The sequence below is a fragment of the Phoxinus phoxinus genome (genome assembly GCF_949152265.1).
Source record: "Phoxinus phoxinus genome assembly, chromosome: 24".
In the NCBI taxonomy this organism is placed as follows: domain Eukaryota; kingdom Metazoa; phylum Chordata; class Actinopteri; order Cypriniformes; family Leuciscidae; genus Phoxinus; species Phoxinus phoxinus.
In genome coordinates, this window is record NC_136899.1 from 17,822,547 (window position 1) to 17,842,798 (window position 20,252).

General features: G+C 39.0%; 1 protein-coding gene across 1 annotated transcript in view; it reads left to right on the plus strand.

The window, feature by feature from the left end:
- Positions 1-7,214: 7,214 nt before the first annotated feature.
- elovl2 (ELOVL fatty acid elongase 2) overlaps positions 7,215-20,252 on the plus strand; it is a 66,920-nt gene continuing 53,882 nt past the window's right edge. The window contains exon 1 of the mRNA XM_079602679.1: positions 7,215-7,376. Coding sequence (XP_079458805.1) covers positions 7,374-7,376 — 3 coding nt within the window. The 5' untranslated portion in view covers positions 7,215-7,373. The remainder of the gene's footprint in view (positions 7,377-20,252) is intronic.

Below are 20,252 nucleotides of genomic sequence, written 5' to 3' on the forward strand. Positions count from 1 at the left end.
AAGCTTCCCGCAGAGTATGTTAACTGAGCACTTCGCTCACTGATATCAGAAAATCAGTATTCGCTCCCTGAGGAAATTTGCGGCTGAAGTATTTAACTATACTTTGAAATATCACAAACGTTTTGCTCATAACATACATTAAATGAAAAAATAAAATAAAATAAACAATACTAGGCACATATTTTTAACGTGGTTTATTGGAACACTACTGTGCATTTTTTCCCCTATGACATGCCAAGCTTATTACATGGTTATCAGCATTAAAAGTAAAATATCAGTGCTGCTTTTTGCAGTGCAAATTTTGTTTGGAAAGATGAAATTACGTTTTCGTCTGTTATTTTATCTACGGTCGCTACATTTCTTACAGATGTCTGCTCATTAGAAATGATAAAGTAGCACTGTAAGATGTTTGAATGCATTAGTGAGAGAGCTATTGCGAAAATGTGCTTTCACCCGATCATATTGAGGGTAACGCTTTAGATTACAGCCTGGAAAGTACTGCGTAATTAAGACGGATTTACAGCATAACTTTCGGTAATTATAGTGTACCTATAAAGTACTTACATGTAAGTATAAGGGAACAATATGTAAAGTTTGGGGAATAAAGGGGTAACAACCAGGAGAACTAAAAAAAAAATGTATACTGTATTATAGAACTTACTTAGTCTGGGGGATGTCTGGTCGAAGGTTGGTTTGGGTGATCTCTGTTGGAAACCTGAGCTGCCGATCGAGGTCCACTCTTAGGTTCCACTCACAACTGCCTGCCAGGGCTGATTTCTGTGGCTGCGTGATGTTAGGGGCCCCTCCTCCCTCTCTGATGAAGTGGATCCCTGGCTGATTCCACCCTGCGTACCTCCAGGATCTCTGCCAGCTTCCGCAGGACTCAGTCGTGGCGCCACCTGTACCGACCCTGGGTCAGTGCTGTTTTGCAGCCTGACAGGATGTGCTGCAGGTTCGGATTTGGGGCATTGCAAAGTTGGCAGCACTCCTCTGAGCCATACCACAGACAGAGGTTGCTGGGGCTTGGGAGGGTGTCGTAGGTGGACCTTATGAGGAAACTCAGTCTGGCTAATATCACTGACTCGGACACCTTTATTTGAGAAACAACTTCTTACAGTTGGTCTGAATCGATAGTCTAGAGTTTAAAAAGTTTAAAATATTGTAATTTTTCTTACAAAACCTATCATTTCACTTCAGAAGATGTTGATACATCCATTGGGGTCGTATGGATTACTACAGTTATTGCAGTATTTGCTGTTTGATGCTCCAACTTTTAGGAACACATGAGCTTGCATTATATGTATTCCCAGAGATGTATTTTTTTCTCTCAAAACCTTCATTTGTGGTTATCTGAAGAAGGAAAGACGTATACATCTTGGATGGCATGATGGTAAAAGAGGAGTAAATGGTGAGGGCATATTTCTGGGTGTACTGCATTTTCTTTTAATAGCCTACATAATACAGAATAGCAAGAGGCATGATTTCTTCTTCAGATTCCTCAGTGGAAAGAAGGAAAAAGAAGAGGAACAAAAGGAAGAAGCCAATAAAGAGAAAAAGGGGGGACAAAACGTGCTACTTTCTGTCAAGAGTTTTGAAACAAATTGTTGTTTAAAAAAAGCAGTTTTAAACCAAAAAGAAGTGTTGTAAATCTGTTTTTAATTAAGTTGTTTTTTAAATAAAGGTTTCCGAGTCAATTCATCGAAATAGCGCTCAAAGTACATCGCTTTGACGAAGAAAAATTCTTGACAACTTTGACCACCTCAGCCATCCCCTTGCAAACTACTAAGAAATTTAAACTTTTTTTTTTTTTTTAATGTCTAGAAAATGTAAATTAAAGACAGGTAGAGGTGTGCCCAATTTGTTTAAAAAAATCCACGGGTTTCATAAAAACCTTTTTTTGTTTGTTATCTAGAAAGACTTCAGATAATAGGTGGATATGTAGTAGGATGAAAGTGATGCTGATGGGCAAGCCATATAATGCCAGAATAAAGGTTAATAATGGCTGAATACAAACAAAAGAATATTGTTAAAATAATAATGAAGACTAAGTCTCATACCTGGCAGAGGTGCAAAAGGTTAATTGAGTGAGAGCAATAGAACATTAAGCAGTTCTCCTGGCCAGACATTAGACTGCAAAAGGGGGTTTAAAGGGGAATAAAATATTTTATTAGCATCTTATCAGCCTTCTCTAAAAACTTACATGAACATTGTCAAGGATAGAACAGGAGTCAGACGGGTGGTAAGTGAAATAGCTTTATTTAACAGAAAACACGGAACCAGATGGAGATATGGTAAGTACGCAAGCAGATGATAATAGGTCAGGAACTTAACTGAAGAATAATCAGAGTCTCTGTTACAGATGGAGGCTGGAAGATCTCAGGAAGAGAGCTGAAGAATGAGGAAGGCAGACGGGGCTTCGGGTGTAGAGGGGAGGTGGATGAATCTCGGATGAATCTCGGGTGAGTAGCGGGTGAGTAGCGGGTGAGTAGCGGGTGAGTAGCGTAAGAGTCTGTGTGTCTTGTAGAGACGAGTCCAGACAATGAGTGTGAGGAGCTGAATATAAAGGGCGGTGTGATGATGAGATGCAGGTGATGATGATTAGTACTCCAGAGATGATGAGCAAGTGGGAGGAGTGAGTGAACGAGTGGGAGGAGTGAGTGAACGAGTGGGAGGAGTGAGTGAACGAGTGGGAGGAGTGAGTGAATCTGGTGGAACCCTGACAAACATGGTCTTAGGAAATGCTTCATAAAATGCATAATTTCATCCTCAGATTTGAAATGAAGCATGACCATACTTGGCATCAGTTTAATTATGGTAATAAGTTTAATTATGGTAATAAATTGCTATACCACATACACATATTTTTATACATTTAAAATATATATTCTTATTTTTTTATTTTTTTTTATGTTTGAGCTTATAGATCTCAATATTAAGTCTGAGTAATTCTGAGTCTTGAACTGTAAACTCTCAAGTGTTGGCTTTCTAAATGAATGTTGGTTATGTGACCTTTTTATTTTGGGTATGCCATTTATGCCCCATTTACCTAAATGGGAGTGTCTAGTAAGGGGTTAACAAACTATATATATATATATTTATTTTTTTTGCTAGTACTTATCGTCAGTGTCACGATTATGTTCTGTTTGGTTCCTGTCATGTCTGTTAAATGAGTTGTTGTTAGTTTTCATGGTTATAGATTAGTTAAAGCAGGGCTATGCAGGTTTGGGAATTTCTTCGCTGTATTCTCGCTTTTTGCTCGCAGGTTTCTCTATAGAGCTCCCCCTACAGCTCCGGAATAGATATTTGGCAACACTGTCGAAAAACGTTTTGTCGACTCTCAGATACCAGAGGCTAGTAGATCAACAACATCAAAGCAGGCGGGACATTCTTTACAACGTCTTCTTCATTCGGGTTCGAACAGCGTGAGGGAGCGCAATAATTACATAATTTTAGCAGATTTCTTTTTGCCGTAAAGCAAATCTTTACATCGCGAGACCTGATATCACGCGATACTTCCTGACGCCGTGTCCGGCGGCCAGCCGGCTCAAAGTTGCAAGTGTGTTTTTTGCAAGCGCTCACATGCGATAGGGGGGTGCGAGACGACCACCATTCAACCCGAAAAAAGTAATATAACCATTCCAATGACTCTGAAGCTGTTCGGTTAAGGTAAAAAAGCTGCATAGTTCACCTTTAATCTTTGTCCAGCGTTTCCTGTTTAGTTCCTCATTTGCTATGTGTATTTATACTCCCCGCTCTGTTCAGTCCTTTATCAGTTATTGTTTCATGTAATGTGTTCTGAATCTCCAGAAAAGTCTATTTTGAAGTGTTACTCATTATTTATATTCCTTCTTCCTCGACAATATGTTACAGTCAGGAGAGACACAAAATTCAGTTGCAGGTACAGCAGAAATGTTTATTTTGCTCTAATGAGCACAGAAGAAAATGGCAGGAACACAAAATGAAGAGAGAGAGAGAGTGTCCAAATCAACATCCACTGGGTCAGAAGAGCACAACACAAGCCGGGACAAGTCCAAGCGTCTCCAGTGACACAACCACGCAACATGCAATAATGAAAGTAGGTCACAAGCGATAGCGCTGCACATACATATATTAATGGTCTGACAAAAGACTGAACATGAGAGGATCTAGAATAGGGGAGATAATGATGAACTAACTAGCAACAGGTGTGACTGTGAAAACAATTGGGAATAAGGGATAACAAGTGGGAGGGCAAACACCACAAAGACAGCAGAGCACATGGCGAGCTGTCAAAACAAAGACCATGTGCTCAAAGAAAATAAAGCATGGAGACAAGGACAACAAAACACGGCAGATGAGACTGAAGTCTTGACACTTATGTGTATTTAAATGTCTGAAAACACTGAATAGTTGTGATATGAAAAGCTCTAAGCGTGTCCGTCTCTGGCTCAGCACCAGAATTTAGTAGTTGTTCAAGTGACCGTCACCAACACATACACTTATTGACACACCGAACATTCTAATCACATCAGGGTGGAGAGGGCAGGTTACAAATTGAAACCAAGGGGGTACAAATCACATCTGAGGGGGCAATGCCCCTTGCCCCCTCGTGACGCTGACTTAAAGGATTAGTTCACTTTAAAAAAATGTTTTGCTGATAATTTACTCACCCCGATGTCATCCAAGATATCCATGTCTTTCTTTCTTCAGTAGAAAAGAAATTAAGGTTTTTGAGGAAAACATTCCAGGCTTTTTCTACACAGAATGGACTTCAATGGCAACCATCTATCCCAATGTCCAAAAGAAGGTTCAAATGTCCGTTTCAATGCAGCTTCAAAGACTCTACACGATCCCAGTCGAGAAATAAGGGTCTTATCTAGCGAAACGATCAGTCATTTTCTACAATTTTTTTTAAATGTATATACTTTTTACAATTGTTCATCTTGTGTTGGTCTGCGACGCACCACGGATTACGTAATCACGTTGGAAAGGTTACGTTCACGTCATCTTTGAACCTTCTTTTGAACATTGGGATAGATGGTTGCCATTGAAGTCCATTCTGTGTAGAAAAAGCCTGAAATGTTTTCCTCAAAAACCTTAATTTCTTTTTGACTGAAGAAAGAAAGACATGGATATCTTGGATGACATCCGGGTGAGGAAATTATCAGCAAAAATTTTTTTGAAAGTGAACTAATCCTTTAAGCCCAATTTATACTTCTGATTCGAATTTACGGCGTAGCTATGTCATAGGCTGTGTGTAGCACACGTAGCCTACGGCGTACCCTGACGTACACCTCTCCAAAAATTTAACAACACGTCAATCCCTCGGGTTACACATGCTCCCTCTGCAAAACAACGATGCAGAAGTATAAATGAAAACCGTCATGTAGCCTACAGCGTAGAGGCTAAGGCGTAGGTCCCATGCAGAGAAGTATAAATGAGAAGTATTTCTTCTCCAGCCTTTTGGAGAAAAAAGACTTAACTCAGTATGATGGAAAAATATTAAACAGGGCTTGATCTAAGATTCAGAAGTAAAGGAATTTTGATTCTAGCCCATATGACTGTAATTAAAAACGTAAATAATTTTATTAGCGTCAGCTAGTGTTAGATCATAAATCATTTACCTTTTTCATCACATCACAGCCATATGGGCTAGAATGAAATTATTTTACTACTGAATCAGATCAATCCCCATTTATCCTCTCTGTCTGTATATGTGCGCCGTAGTGGTGCACATTTGGGAGCAACCTGTCAAGTTTTAGGGTATCTGCTAGAGTTTTCTTTAGGCCCATATACTTTTATGGAAAAAAAAAAGAATAATATGAAGAAAATAACAAATGCAATAGGGTTCCATTATCTTATACTTATGCTATGTAATACTGTAGGTTTTATATGCCTTATAGATAATATATATATATATATATATATATATATATATATATATATATATATATATATATATATATATATATATATATATATATATATATGAGCAGGCTTCTCAACACTAATTGATGCTTCCCTGTTTCCTCATTCCTCTGTCCTTCAGCCTGTGACCCAGAAACTGAAGTTAGCCATCTTGAAGGACATCTCAATTCTCTAATTGTACCATTGAAATATGTGAGATATATGGTTTATTTATACTGCAAAGGTAAAACATAAATTTAAATGATTGTGAGAATGTATACGTACATCAGGTTTTTCGACAAGCATTCTTCCCTCGCATCCTAAGGGGGGTGGTGCTGATAAAGGAAAATGAGGATGCACAATTAAGAAATGAAAAGCACCCACTGACATCCAAAACTCCTGAAATCACCTATCCGTATCATTGTAACCTCCTATGTACACTAGATGGCAGCAGTTCACACATATGAGTATTAAAGGCAGGGACACAAAAAAAGGGAACAAAATGAGGCAGAGTATTATGAGGACAGAATTTCAATTTTGGGGTGGACTATCCTTCACTAGAAAGGGAAGAAATAATCAAGGGGTTAAACCATTTTTTTATGTTAACATAAACTGGTATATAGCTAGGCCTAACATTTATTAATAAAGTTTGTAGGTCTATATTTATTTGTTAAAGATTTATTACAATAAAAGCTTTTTTCTTCATAAAACACACCAACAAATACACTAATCATGACTTACTACAAATAGCAATGGCTGGTAAGATGAACAACCTTTGCTTTTGTGTGCTGCCTGCACCACTCCATTATGATGTGCTGCAGAAATAGTTTTAAAATCAAATTCATTGAATTACGCAAAATTTCCAGAGGTATGTACGTCACTGTCAAACACTGGCCTTTGGAAGGGTGACTTTCTATTTGTGTGTCAGACTATACAAACATGTATTGCCCTATTCTCAGTACTTGGGGCACTGCAAGGGTATTTGACTGTGTAGATCTGAACCATATCTGCGAGAATTTACTTGGTTTTACATATAAATACCCTTGAGGCAACTTTTGCATTAAGTATGTATCCCACTATCACACAGTTGGGTTTCATAGGAATAGTTGAAATTGATTTAGCCTAATTCATTAAATGTATCCCATTACAGAGTTAACTAAAGCTTGGAATTTTTTTGGCAGGTGACTGGGTTCTTTTCTGAACCCCATGTGGGCCCTCGCAGGGTTGCCTTGGTTCAGACTGTGAACCCGTCGTCTGATAGTCCATGCTATCGTAACAGCCAAAACGTGAGCCCCTATTGGTCATCCTCACTTCCGTTACTCTTTTGGCATCACCGCGCCACTTCGCGTCACTGTCCAGCGCTTTCGGTATCGGACGCGTATTTGTTCGTTTTTAATCCATTCATTCATTCCACAGCAGAGGAGCAGGCGACCCCGATCGGTCCACACATTCCAGCTGTCCCGGGTTGTTTAACGGAACTAGTAGATATGGTAAGGACCACCATGTTCACTTGTAGTACATGTTTTTGCGTGGGGTTTTCTCATTGATGAGAACATTAGAATCCCGGTGGATGCTGAATAATTACTATATTTTCTACTTAGCTACTTTAGTAAAATCACACCGGAACCTAAAATCATTCTACTTTTATCTCTCTACGTTTATTATGCACGTTTTACTTTTACAACCAAATGGAAACTATCTATTTAGGACTAAACTTTATTCAAATGGTTAATAAAGTTAAACTGTAAAATCACGCTGTAAAAAGTTTTCAGGTTAACTAACAAATGTGCTTTATGTTAATTTATTCTACCATTAACATCTAAATTGATTGGTTTTATTCAAGTTTAAGAAAAAAACACAAATACAAGAAATGTCTCAAGGAAACAACTGCACATTTTTTCAGTGCAGTGTTATTTTTAATGCACTTTCTATATGAGAAATAACCCCTTGGTACTCTTATCATTGCTCATGCTGTGGCATTTCAGTTTAATTCTATACACTGTAACCACTCACTCTCTGCTGAGTAAGCCATGCTACAAAGGTTTGATGTCAGGGTAACCTGGGACCAATGACCTGAAAAACTCCACATGCTATCCATATTACTGTGACAGCAGCTGATAACTCTAATTAGCTGTATGTGAAGTGCTTCTTGACCATTCATATAAGGCCATAAATGTAATATATTCAAAATACTTACATAATAGAGTGTCACTTCATGAATATAGTACTGTGTATAACCACGTACTAATTACGTAATAATGAAACGTGGGCAGGCCCGCTTCTCAGTTTATAATGTTATTTTGATATGTTTGGCCTCAATAACTTATTTTATATGTTTGGCCTCAATAAATTATTTTGTATGACTAAATGCCTGGTGTGGTTCTAATGTACAACAAAGCAAATCTTGTATTACATAAAAACTTGATTTCAATATGAGACATATTAATTTTGTATTGAATGCTATTTATTCCATATCTAAATCTAGATTATATGAAACATTATTATTCTAATGAAGACAACCAACATACTTTTGTGTATAAGAACATAGTTCGTGTCTGGACAGTGTTGTGTGAGAAAAAAAAAATCACAGGACAGGTTAATAACTTTTGGAGGCTGGCTCCATTTATCATCCAAACAAAAATAAATTATAGGTGAGTGTGATCCTCGCTCCAATGCGGGACAACAGGTCATCAAACTGGGCGCGGGACAGGCGGAAATAGGCTACCGCTGAAAGCAGCCGCCATCCAGGCGCAGCTCCTGGAGCAAATGGTGATTCTCGCCAAACTGGGTAGCCTACCTCTCCAGAGGGTCTGGTAGACCCAAGTACGGCGACGATCAGGGCCGGCTCTTGCCCTTTGGTTGCCCTAGGCGAGATTGAGTTTTGCGCCCCCGTAATGTAACGGCAACCCTAGAGGGAGCCCGCGCCCTAGAGATGCGCAGATGGGCTATTATTTCATCCTCAAAGAAATGCCTTTTTCACTTTATTTTTTAGCAAATAGATAGAAAGCTCGAATAAAATAACAAGTCGGGACCCAGCTGAAAAGGTGGTCTCGGTCTGGTTGCAAACGAACTCGGGTACGGTTCGGTTTTAAAGTTTGAACATGACCCAACCCCCTTCTCAGGGAGCTTGATTGACAGGCGATCTGCCCAATCATACTCCGCCATCCGCCATTTTGTCCGATAAAGCAGTCAGGAGAGTTAGTAGATTAACATGGGAGAAACAACATTCCTTCTTATGTTCATTCATGTTTATTTGATGCTATACATTAACTAGAAGGAAGAGAATGATCAGTTCACGGGCAGCTTTAACTGATGCTCTACAGCGATCTGTCAGACACATTAAAGAGCCACAAAACGGTATTTATTGTTTAAATTTCTTTTAAAAAAATGACCAAATTTGAAAGGTGAGACTTTTTGTTATAAGTAACCCAAAAGTAACCTGGTCTGTTAGCACGTTGTCAGTGTCCTCTCTGCGCTGCGATATACTTTTCACTGCGTGAGAACATGGTGTGGCATGCGGCATAGCTTGTCGGACATAGCAACAGTAACTAAACGGGGCGGGTCTTTGCGAACAGTCAATTCACCTTTGGCTAAGCCCCGCCCCCCCTTAGTTACTGTTGCTACATACGTCAACTTCATCTGGGCTCTCAACATGGCTTATGCTGTGACGGCTCTTCCTGCTGAAGTTTTATCAAACTTTTATAAAGCAGCAAATAAAGTGTCCGATAGAAGTAGGCAAACGGGGCTGCAGTATTCGTTCGAAGGCTATATTCAAGACATACAGGTGAAACGCAAGCAACAACAAGGCATCCAAATAGAGGCAAAATCAAAAATGAACCACCGCATATCCTAATCGAGACGGAGGCTGGGACTAACAATATCAAGGAGCAACACTGTTCATGCAAAGCTGGGTAGGTCTCTATACACTTAAATAATCGTCATTACAAAGCAAACGGACTACGCGAGTATAAAGTTGTATTTATTAGCAGCGTGTGCTAGCGTATCAATAATTAGGGTAGAGAACCGAAATCATAACCTAAAACTGTCTAACTAGTATAACTTCACAGTAAGCTTAAAAGCAAAATTTATCTTAGAGCACACAAAAGTGAGCTTGTTGATCCTTAAGGGGTTTCGCTGACTGTGAGGACGTCCACACAGTTTAAATCCAAAGACGACACTTGTCAGGGTTTGACTTCGGTTTTGGGAAGGGAAAAAAACGGACACCCCCCTCCAACCTCTCTGGGAAACGCGTATCTGTGTTACAAATGCCCCAAGTCAAGTCAAGTCATCTTTATTTATATAGCGCTTTTTACAATACAGATTGTATCAAAGCAGCTTCACAGTTATAACATGAAAATACAAAAAAATAATTGAAAATAATTGAATATTAAATGTCCCCAACTAAGCAAGCCAGAAGGTAAGGCAACAGCGGCAAGGAACCAAAACTCCATCAGGTGACAGAATGGAGAAAAAAACCTTGGGAGAACCCAGGCTCAGTCGGGGGCCAGTTCTCCTCTGGCCAATGAGTGAACAGTGTATGAAGTTCAGAATGAATCAGAGTATTTGTCCAGTTCCGGTTGGTTGAAGTCGGAGTGGAGAGGAGGAGAGACTGGTTGACACTTCAGGTCAGCGGCGTCGTCGTGTCCTGGCGCTGGTCCTTCATCAGATCTGGATACGGCCTGGTTCCGGTGGACAGCAGTAAACCTCGGGATAGACAGAGAGACTAATATTAGCGTAGACGCCATCCTTCTTATGATGTACCAAGTACATCAGGATTAAGGGAAGTGTTCCCGGTCCCGGCTGTTCTAAACTATGCAGCCTAATTATAAGTCTATAATGTGTTATGTGTATGCTAGGCCGAAGAGATGTGTCTTTAGTCTAGATTTGAACTGACAGAGTGTGTCTGCTTCCCGGACAATGTTAGGAAGACTGTTCCAAAGTTTTGGTGCTAAGTAGGAAAATGATCTACCGCCAGCAGTCGATTTTGATATTCTAGGTATTATTAACTGGCCGGAATTTTGAGATCGCAGTAGACGTGAAGGACTATAATGCGTTAAGAGCTCGCTCAAGTACTGCGGAGCTAAACCATTTAGTGCTTTGTAAGTGATTAGCAATATTTTAAAATTTATACGATGTTTAATAGGCAGCCAATGCAGTGTTGACAGAACGGGGCTAATATGGTCATACTTCCTGGTTCTAGTAAGAACTCGAGCTGCTGCGTTTTGAACTAGCTGTAGTTTGTTTGTTAAGCGTGCAGGGCAACCACCCAGTAGAGCATTACAATAATCTAGCCTTGAGGTCATAAACGCATGAACTAATTGTTCTGCATTATTCATTGAGAGCATATGACGTAATTTAGATATATTTTTAAGATGGAAGAAAGCGGTTTTACAGATACTAGACACATGACTTTTAAATGAAAGATTGGTATCAAAGAGCACACCCAGGTTCCTAACCGACGACGAAGACTTAACAGAGCAGCCATCAAGTGTTAGACAGTACTCTAGGTTATTACGTGTGGAAGTTTTTTGTCCAATAATTAGAATCTCTGTTTTTTCTGAATTTAGTAGTAGGAAATTACTAGTCATCCAATTTTTTATATCAGCTATGCATTCCGTTAATTTTGTGAATTGGTAGGTTTCGTTAGGTTTTGAAGAAATATACAGCTGAGTATCGTCGGCATAACAGTGAAAGCTAATTCCATGTTTCCTAATGATATCTCCTAATGGTAGCATATACAGAGTGAACAGCAGCGGTCCTAGTACTGAGCCTTGTGGTACGCCATACTGAACTTGTGATTGATAAGACATCTCTTCATTTACTGCTACAAACTGATAACGGTCAGATAAGTATGATTTAAACCATGCTAGTGCAATTCCACTTATGCCAACATAATGTTCGAGTCTATTTAAAAGGATGTTGTGGTCAATGGTGTCAAATGCAGCACTAAGATCCAGTAATACTAATAGAGAGATACAACCACGATCGGATGATAAGAGCAAATCATTTGTGACTCTAACGAGAGCTGTCTCGGTACTATGGTACGGTCTAAATCCGGACTGAAAATCCTTGCAGATATCATTTCTTTCAAGAAAAGAACACAGTTGTGAGGATACTGCTTTTTCTAATATCTTTGACAGAAATGGCAGATTAGAGATCGGCCTGTAATTGACTAGTTTTGTAGGATCAAGTTGCTGTTTTTTAACAAGCGGTTTAATCATAGCTAGCTTAAAGGTTTTTGGTACGTATCCTAGAGACAAAGATTAATTAATGATATTAAGAAGAGGATCTATGACATCTGGAAGCATCTCTTTCAGCAGCTTAGTCGGTATAGGGTCTAACATGCACGTTGTCGATTTAGATGATTTGACGAGTTTGCAAAATTCTTCCTCTCCTATAGCAATGAATGAATCAAATTTTCCCTCAGGGAGACTACAATGCACTTCCTGATGCGATACTGTATTAGACGGTTGCATAGTTATAATTTTGTCCCTGATATTATCGATCTTATAAGTGAAGAAGTTCATAAAGTCATTACTGCTGTGTTGCTTGGAAACTTCTGGGCTTGAAGCTTTCTTTTTCGTTAGTTTAGCCACTGTTTCAAATAAATACCTAGGATTATGTTTATTTTCTTCTAATAGGGTTGAAAAATAAGCAGATCTAGCAGCTTTTAAGGCCTCTCTGTAAGCAATCGAGCTCTCCTTCCATGAAATCCGAAATACCTCTAGTTTTGTTTTCTTCCAGTTGCGCTCCATTTTTCTGGCTGCTCTCTTAAGGGCCTGAGTGTGCTCGTTGTGCCACGGTGTTGGACTATGTTCTTTAATCTTCTTTAAGCGCAGCGGAGCAACTGTGTCTAAAGTGCTGGAAAAGAGAGAGTTAAAAGTTTCTGTTGCAATATCAAGTTCTTCTAAGCTATCCGGGATGCTAAGATGATGAAACTGATTAGGAAGATTATTGATAAAGCAATCTTTAGTGGCAGAAGTGATCGGTCTAACATATTTATAACACGGAGTCGGCTTTGCAGCCTTGGCTAAATGTAATTTACACGAGACTAGATAGTGATCTGAGATGTCATCGCTCTGCTGCAGTATTTCAACGGCATCAACATCTATTCCATGTGATAGTATTAGATCTAGAGTATGATTACGACAATGAGTCGGTCCTGACACGTGTTGTCTAACTCCAATTGAGTTTATAATGTCTTTAAATGCCAATCCCAATGCATCTTTTTCATTATCTATGTGTATATTAAAGTCACCAACAATTAGTACTTTATCTGCAGCCAATACTAATTCTGATAGAAAGTCCGCAAATTCTTTAATAAAGTCTGTATGGTGCCCTGGTGGCCTGTATACAGTAGCCAGCAGAATTTTCAAACGTGATTTATCGGTTACACTATATATTTTTACATTAAGCACCAACACTTCAAAAGAATTATATTTACAACTAGATTTCTTAGTGGTTTTGAAAATATTACTATAAATTACAGCAACACCTCCTCCTTTGCGTTTCAGACGAGGTTCATGTTTATAACCGTAATCTTGTGGGGTTGACTCATTTAAAGCAATGTAATCGTTTGGTTTTAGCCAGGTTTCTGTTAAACACAGCACATCTAGGTTATAATCTGTAATCATATCATTAACTATTAGCGCTTTTGAAGTAAGAGATCGAATATTCAGCAACCCAAGCTTTATCATTTGCTCATTTGTATTATATCTGTTTTTTATTTGTTGAAGATCAATTAAATTTTTAACCTTAGATGGGTTTGAACGTATTTTGGATTTCCAAGTTCGGGGAACAGACACAGTCTCTATATGATGATATCTAGGTGAAAGAGTCTCTATGTGATGGGATTTACCTGACCTTGGTGACGTGAGGCCGCTAGCAGACGGTCGGTTAAGCCAGTCTGTCTGCTTCCTGACCTGAGGCCCAGATTGTCATGTTTTAGCTCTAAGACTATGAGCCAAATTACTAGAGAGAAGAGCAGCACCATCCCAGGAGGGATGAATACCATCTCTTTTCAACAGGTCAGGTTTGCCCCAAAAACTTTTCCAATTGTCTATGAATTCTATATTATTTCGTGGACACCACCCAGACAGCCAGCCATTGAGTGAACACAATCTACTAACTATCTCATCACTCCGGCGAACAGGAAGGGGGCCAGAGCAAATTACAGTGCTTGACATCGTACTTGCAAGTTCACACACCTCTTTAATATTAATTTTGGTGATCTCCGACTGGCGGAGTCGAACATCATTAGTGCCGACGTGAATAATAATCTTAGAGAATTTACGTTTAGCATTAGCCAGCACTTTCAAATTTGCTTTGATGTCAGGCGCTCTGGCTCCCGGCAAACATGTGACTATGGTGGCTGGTGTCTCTATTTTCACGTTCCGTGTAATAGAATCGCCAATAACTAGGGCACAATCAGAATAATTCTCAGTGGGTGTTTCACTGAGCGGGGCAAAACGATTTGTTATCGGAACGGAAAAGTGGTGTTTTGATCCGCGACTAGAGCGATCTCTCACTGTCACCCATCTGCCCTGCTGCACGGGCTCTACTTCAGCCGGAACCGACTCATGTAAAGAGTTCACTAGGCTAGGCGCATCCAAAATAGTATCTAAAGCTCTAGCACTCTTCTTACTATTCTCGATTAAAGTTTGGATGCGTGTCTCTAGTTCTGAAATCTTCTCTGTCAGCCTGACTGTCTCCTTGCATTTATCACATATAAATCCTATATTGCCGACAGAGAAGGCTATGGTAAACATGTGACATGAAGTGCAGGTGACAATAACAGGAGAAGACATTACTCACCGTGTTTGTTGACTGATTCTTACTCACCTGGGCTTTTATGAACTCAAAGGCGCGGGCGCGCGAGAGAAAAATAAATAACTGAGCGCACGGGTGGTGCGTCAAAAGGCTAGCGAGTTAGCGTGTTGTGCTGACAATAACGGAAGCTAGCAATGTCAGGTTAATCTGAGATGTCGAGTAAGCTGTATTTAGTAGTATAAACAACTAGAATTTATAATAAATGATGGTTCAAAACAGAAAGAAATACGAAGCTAATACGAGGCTTAGACGCAGCAAACAAACTCACAGCAGCAGCAGTCACAGCGAGGCAGACAGGAGCAATCGATCCAATGTTGCATTATAAATTGCAGAGGCACAACGTTTAACCATATTTTTGATAAAACTACGACGGTAATAGCCTGCCGAGACCAAAAATATGAGACGCCTGTGTTAAAGTCAATGGAGCGCTGTGAAAAAGTGTCGGACCTCTGTGGGAGCTCGTTCTTGGCTGCGCTGTGATTGGTCAATCTACATTCTAGGGCGTGGCTTAGCCAAAGGCGAATTGCAGAAAGCACTGCACCTTTTTTGACAGGGTCAGATTTTTACTATGTAATTTGGGGTGATGAAATGCCTATATAATTAGTGGTGCAATGGATCACAGAATCTGTGATCTGTACGGACCAGCTGCCTGATTACAACATCGAATAGATGGCATTGTATCTATGATGCTCATAAGTTTCTTCATATTGCATTAGTAGCTGATAACACCAAATAAGTAAACGAATAAAAACTATGAAAGATCTCCCTAAATTGCCTGTTTTTGCACTTCCTGCTTTTCCCTGCTTGAGAATGCCCGTCCAATGAATGGATGACTTCAACACACATGTGGTTTTGTTTACAAATTTTGTTTAAAGACATTGTATGTTGTGAATACACCCTTAGTCGATAAAGTTTTAAATATGAATATTTTTCTTACACAAACGCATCGTTTCGTTTCAGAAGGTAATACTTTTTTTAGTTTGTCTTGTATATTCTTTCGATTAGATCAGTTAACATTTTAAGCTGTCATATATGTTACAACATGCATGTTACTACGTGGCATGTTGTCACATTTCTCTTCTATTCTTTGGAGAAAAAGAAAGAAAAAATGATATACTCTGTAACAATGAAACAAGACCACATAATTGTACTAGACGTGTGAAATTAATATAGAAAAAATTTGTCTGAACCCCAAGTGTATTTACACACACTAAGAAATTCAAAAAGTGTTAGGTTGTGCTCGCTCTATATTTAATTTAATATAATTTACTCAACCGTTCTTTCTACCATATTGGAGAAAAAAGAAGTACATTGATCTGCCAGGGTCTTTTATGTAGAGAATTTTGCTCATGCTTTTGTCACGGAATGGTAAATAGTGAAGCGAGGAGTCATGTGCAGGAAACTCAGGATATAGGATAGCTGTCAAACATGACGTTATAGCCCCGTTTTATAGCATCAAATAGCTGACTAAAACCAAACTTATTGGAAAAACTAACAATTGAACATACGTATGCATGATAAGAACTACTTAAAATGACAGAAACTAACTATATGGATATTTTAGTTTATCTAAGTTGAGAGAGGGCGGTGCTTAAGGCCTATAGTCTAGCCAGCCACCAGGGGGGCGATCAAAATACTTTTGCTTTCCAGCTCAACCTATAGCGAGAATTTGGGACATGGCTACTGTAGCAGGTGGAGCCAGAGGGTGTTTAGCACCTGTGGGACCATGACTGATGCGTTAAATGGAAAAATACATTCAACTTCAGTTATAGAAGTCAAAATTCACTGCATTTAGACCTTCAAAGTTGGTCTTATATTTCACGGTAAGAGAAATTTTATTTCACAATAACAATATATATATTGATTTTTTTGTTTTGTTTTGTTATTAAAAATAAAAATAAAATAGAGCAAAGATAAAAATTAAATAAACTTTTTTTTTCAGCTAGAGGTTAATTTAACGTATTAAGAAATACTACAGAAATTGAATAATCAAGTGTATAACTAAAACACTGCTTAGTATTCACTGTATGAATCAAATATGAACTGATTCTTATTAAAGATACAAAAGTGATTCAGTCAAGAGGTGTAAGTGATTTTCCATTTGTCTTTTGTTGTTTGATTAACACTAATGAGACAGACAGAAGTGTATTAAGCTGCTGTCCCTTTAAGACCGAATGCACAGATCCAATTTACTGACACCTTTATTACCCAACTGTTTACGTTAATTTAAGACATAACTGACTATGTTTACTTGATTAGATTCACGATCGCATGCTGTCTGAGAGAGGCAGCTTTCTGTGCGCATGCTTCGGGTTTATCTCAGTCAGCGCGAACACCAACCGCATTGAGTTCTTTTTCACTGCTCATTGCACTCAACATCAAGCATATCCCACTCTTTAAATAAACATATAGTAATATCTCTAACGGTAGACACTTTATACCATGTTCACGATACATACAGTCATCCCGCCCAGCCCTACTTCAAACATTAGATGCTTCAGTATCATACAATATCATGCACAAGTTCAGAGAGACAAATGTATCGGTTTATTATAAAAAAAACATCTGATGCAGATACGTTGGATTTGTTTAATGTTTACTCTATGTGTTCGCATACTCATTTCCTTACTCATGACATATATGTAGCAAATTAGCTCTATGAAATATTAATAACCAATCATAACTTGTTATAATTGATTATGAATATTTGGATCAGTTAATCGGATTAACTTGATGTAGCTACATTAACATTACAACCAAATACTCAGTTCATCCTGTGAACCCTCAATATTGGTTATTAATTGATTAACAGAAATGTACATTTCCGGGGCATGGGAAATGTCTTTATTACTGTACAATACTATTCAGAGCCTGTAGCCAAAATCGATATGATTAGTGACTCCGGATATGAGCTTGAGACACGAACAACTTTACGTGTGATATGAACAAGACTTTATTAACTAGACTAAACATTTAAACTACTCTAACAAACACATACATACAGTTTACCAAGGGAAAGAGACTGAAGCAGAATACAGGAAAGCAAGAAGTTATAGCATTGTTTGCAATTCAGCAGATCATCAGCCTTGAGCAAACCATCAGTTTAGTTCTAACACGCCCTTCTTTAAAAGGGGTAAGGATACTTATTGTATCAAATAATGAGACTAAGTTTGATACTTGCATGGGCCCTATTTTAACGATCTGAAACGCAAGTATCAAACGCAAAACGCAAGTAACTTTGTGGGCGGATCCCGGCGCTGTTGCTATTATACCGGCGGGAAAAATTACTCTTGCGCCCGACGCAAATCTAAAATGGGTTGGTCTGAAGTAGCTTCATTATTCATAGGTGTGGTTTGGGCGTAACGTGAAATAAACCAATCAGAGCATCTTCTCACATTCCCTTTAAGAGCAGGCGCGTTTGTTCCAACGCGGATTGCTATTATAACGGCGGATTTGCCAGGTGCACGCCAGGAGCGATTCCCAGACAGAAAAGTGACATTGGGGATGATGGGAGAAACCCACCCAAATTAGCTTCGGTTAAACAGGCGTAGGCTATAATTTGGGTAAATGTGTAATCTAGATTTTTTTTTTTTAAATCTAGATAGATTTTTTTCACATCTTCACGGACACAACAATGATTTCCCTCGTGTGTTCATATTTTTCCTTGTAATAATGTATGATTTGCAAAAATCAAAAGTGCTGCGTCTGTTTATATTAGAGAATCAAAGTATGCGTTGTTCACGCGCTACCTAATGGCCAAGCACGCACCCTTAAAATACCATATGACTATCGCGCAACGCGCCACTGTCTTTAGACTAGGTTTTTCCTGGTCAGTGGTGGAATTGCTTTCTTAAACTGGAAAATAGCACCAGGGAACTTTTGCGCCAGAACACGCCTCCTCTTTTCGCCGAACCACCCCCCGAGAGTGCAAGTTCATTCCCTAATTTACCGACGTGCATCTGTGGAGGGAAAAGTCCGCTGTGGAATGGGAATGCAAAATAGGAATGATACATGCGACGGTGTACAAAGTCAATTGTGCTGGGTGCAAGATAGGGCCCCATGTCTCGCCCATTTGAATTAAACTGTCCTGATGCAATTTGTTGAGGCTCCAGTTGATCTTTGTTGATGTTGTCTTCATGAGAAAGAACCAGTTGGAGGATCTTTGGAGAATGGAAAGACAAGGCCGCAGCCTGGCACAAGCTTGGGGGTCCTTGTGGGACTTCTAGTTCAGCATCATCTTCACATTAGGACTTCTCAGGAAGGACCAAGAGAGTAAGAGAGCAAGAAGCAAGAGAGCGGCTAAGAGCTAAGAGAGAGGCTGATCTTGTGATTAGTGATTTTTAAAGGGTGAAGATGTCACACCCTCTGGGGTTCTGTAAGCCAATAAGAAGTGTTTCCTTTGGAGGGAAATGTTTACGACCCATTGTGTTGTAGGAGGCATTTGAATATGTAATTTCATTGGGTGTTTCAGAGAAAAATCTTCAAGATTCTTATAATACTAATGAGTCACAAAGTTAGCAAAATTTTATGTATATTAACAAATGGGGGACGAAATTTGGAGTTTATAGAGATCAAACATGCCACACATGATTTTGGTTAACACTAGTTTGCAAAGTTTGAAACATTAACCCATTAGAGTTTACAAGAAAGCAAGGCCAAACCACATAAAAGGAAAATCATGAGATGGGAAAATTAGATGCATGTTTATACATTTCTCAAGTGGTTATATATATATATATATATATATATATATATATATATATATATATATATATATATGATTAACATGGTTTCTTTCTCCTTCTCAGTAAGAATGAAGCGAGAGTCACAACTCTCTGGAAATTCCTTTTGGGGTCGTAAAACTTGTTATTAGTCTTAAAGGTCCTGTTCTTTGTGATCCCATTTTTTTAAAACTTTAGCTAGTGTGTAATGTTGCTGTTAGAGCATAAATAATACCTGTAAAATTATAAAGCTTAAAGTTCAATGCCAAGCGAGATATTTTATTTAACAGAAGTCCCCTTTCAAAGCCTACAGCGAACGGCCGGTTTGGACTACATCCCTCTACATCCTGCTTTAATGACGTCACTAGAACAGTTTTTTGACTAACCTCCGCACACAGGAATACACAAAAAAAGGGGGCGTAGTCTTGTTGCGCTCCTACAGAGAAGAGGAAGAGTTGCGTTTGTAGAGTGTTCGTCGTCATGTCGTCGAGACGCTGTTATTTTCATCCCGGAGTCAAATCACCTTTGTTTGGCCATGTTAACAATAACACTGAGCCATGCATCTCCACGTTATGGTAAGAGGTGTGAGCTTTCCGGGATAACGTGCGCAAAGCTGCTGTCGAATCACAACACAGGAACCGCTGGCACAATCAGAACTCACTACGTATTTCTGAAGGAGGGACTTCATAGAACAAGGAAGTCATCAGCTCGTTTTTAGGACAGTGAAAACAGCGGTATACAGATAAGTACATTTTGTGAAAAATATTGTGTTTTTTTACACGCGAAACATGAACACATGTTATATTTGCACACTGT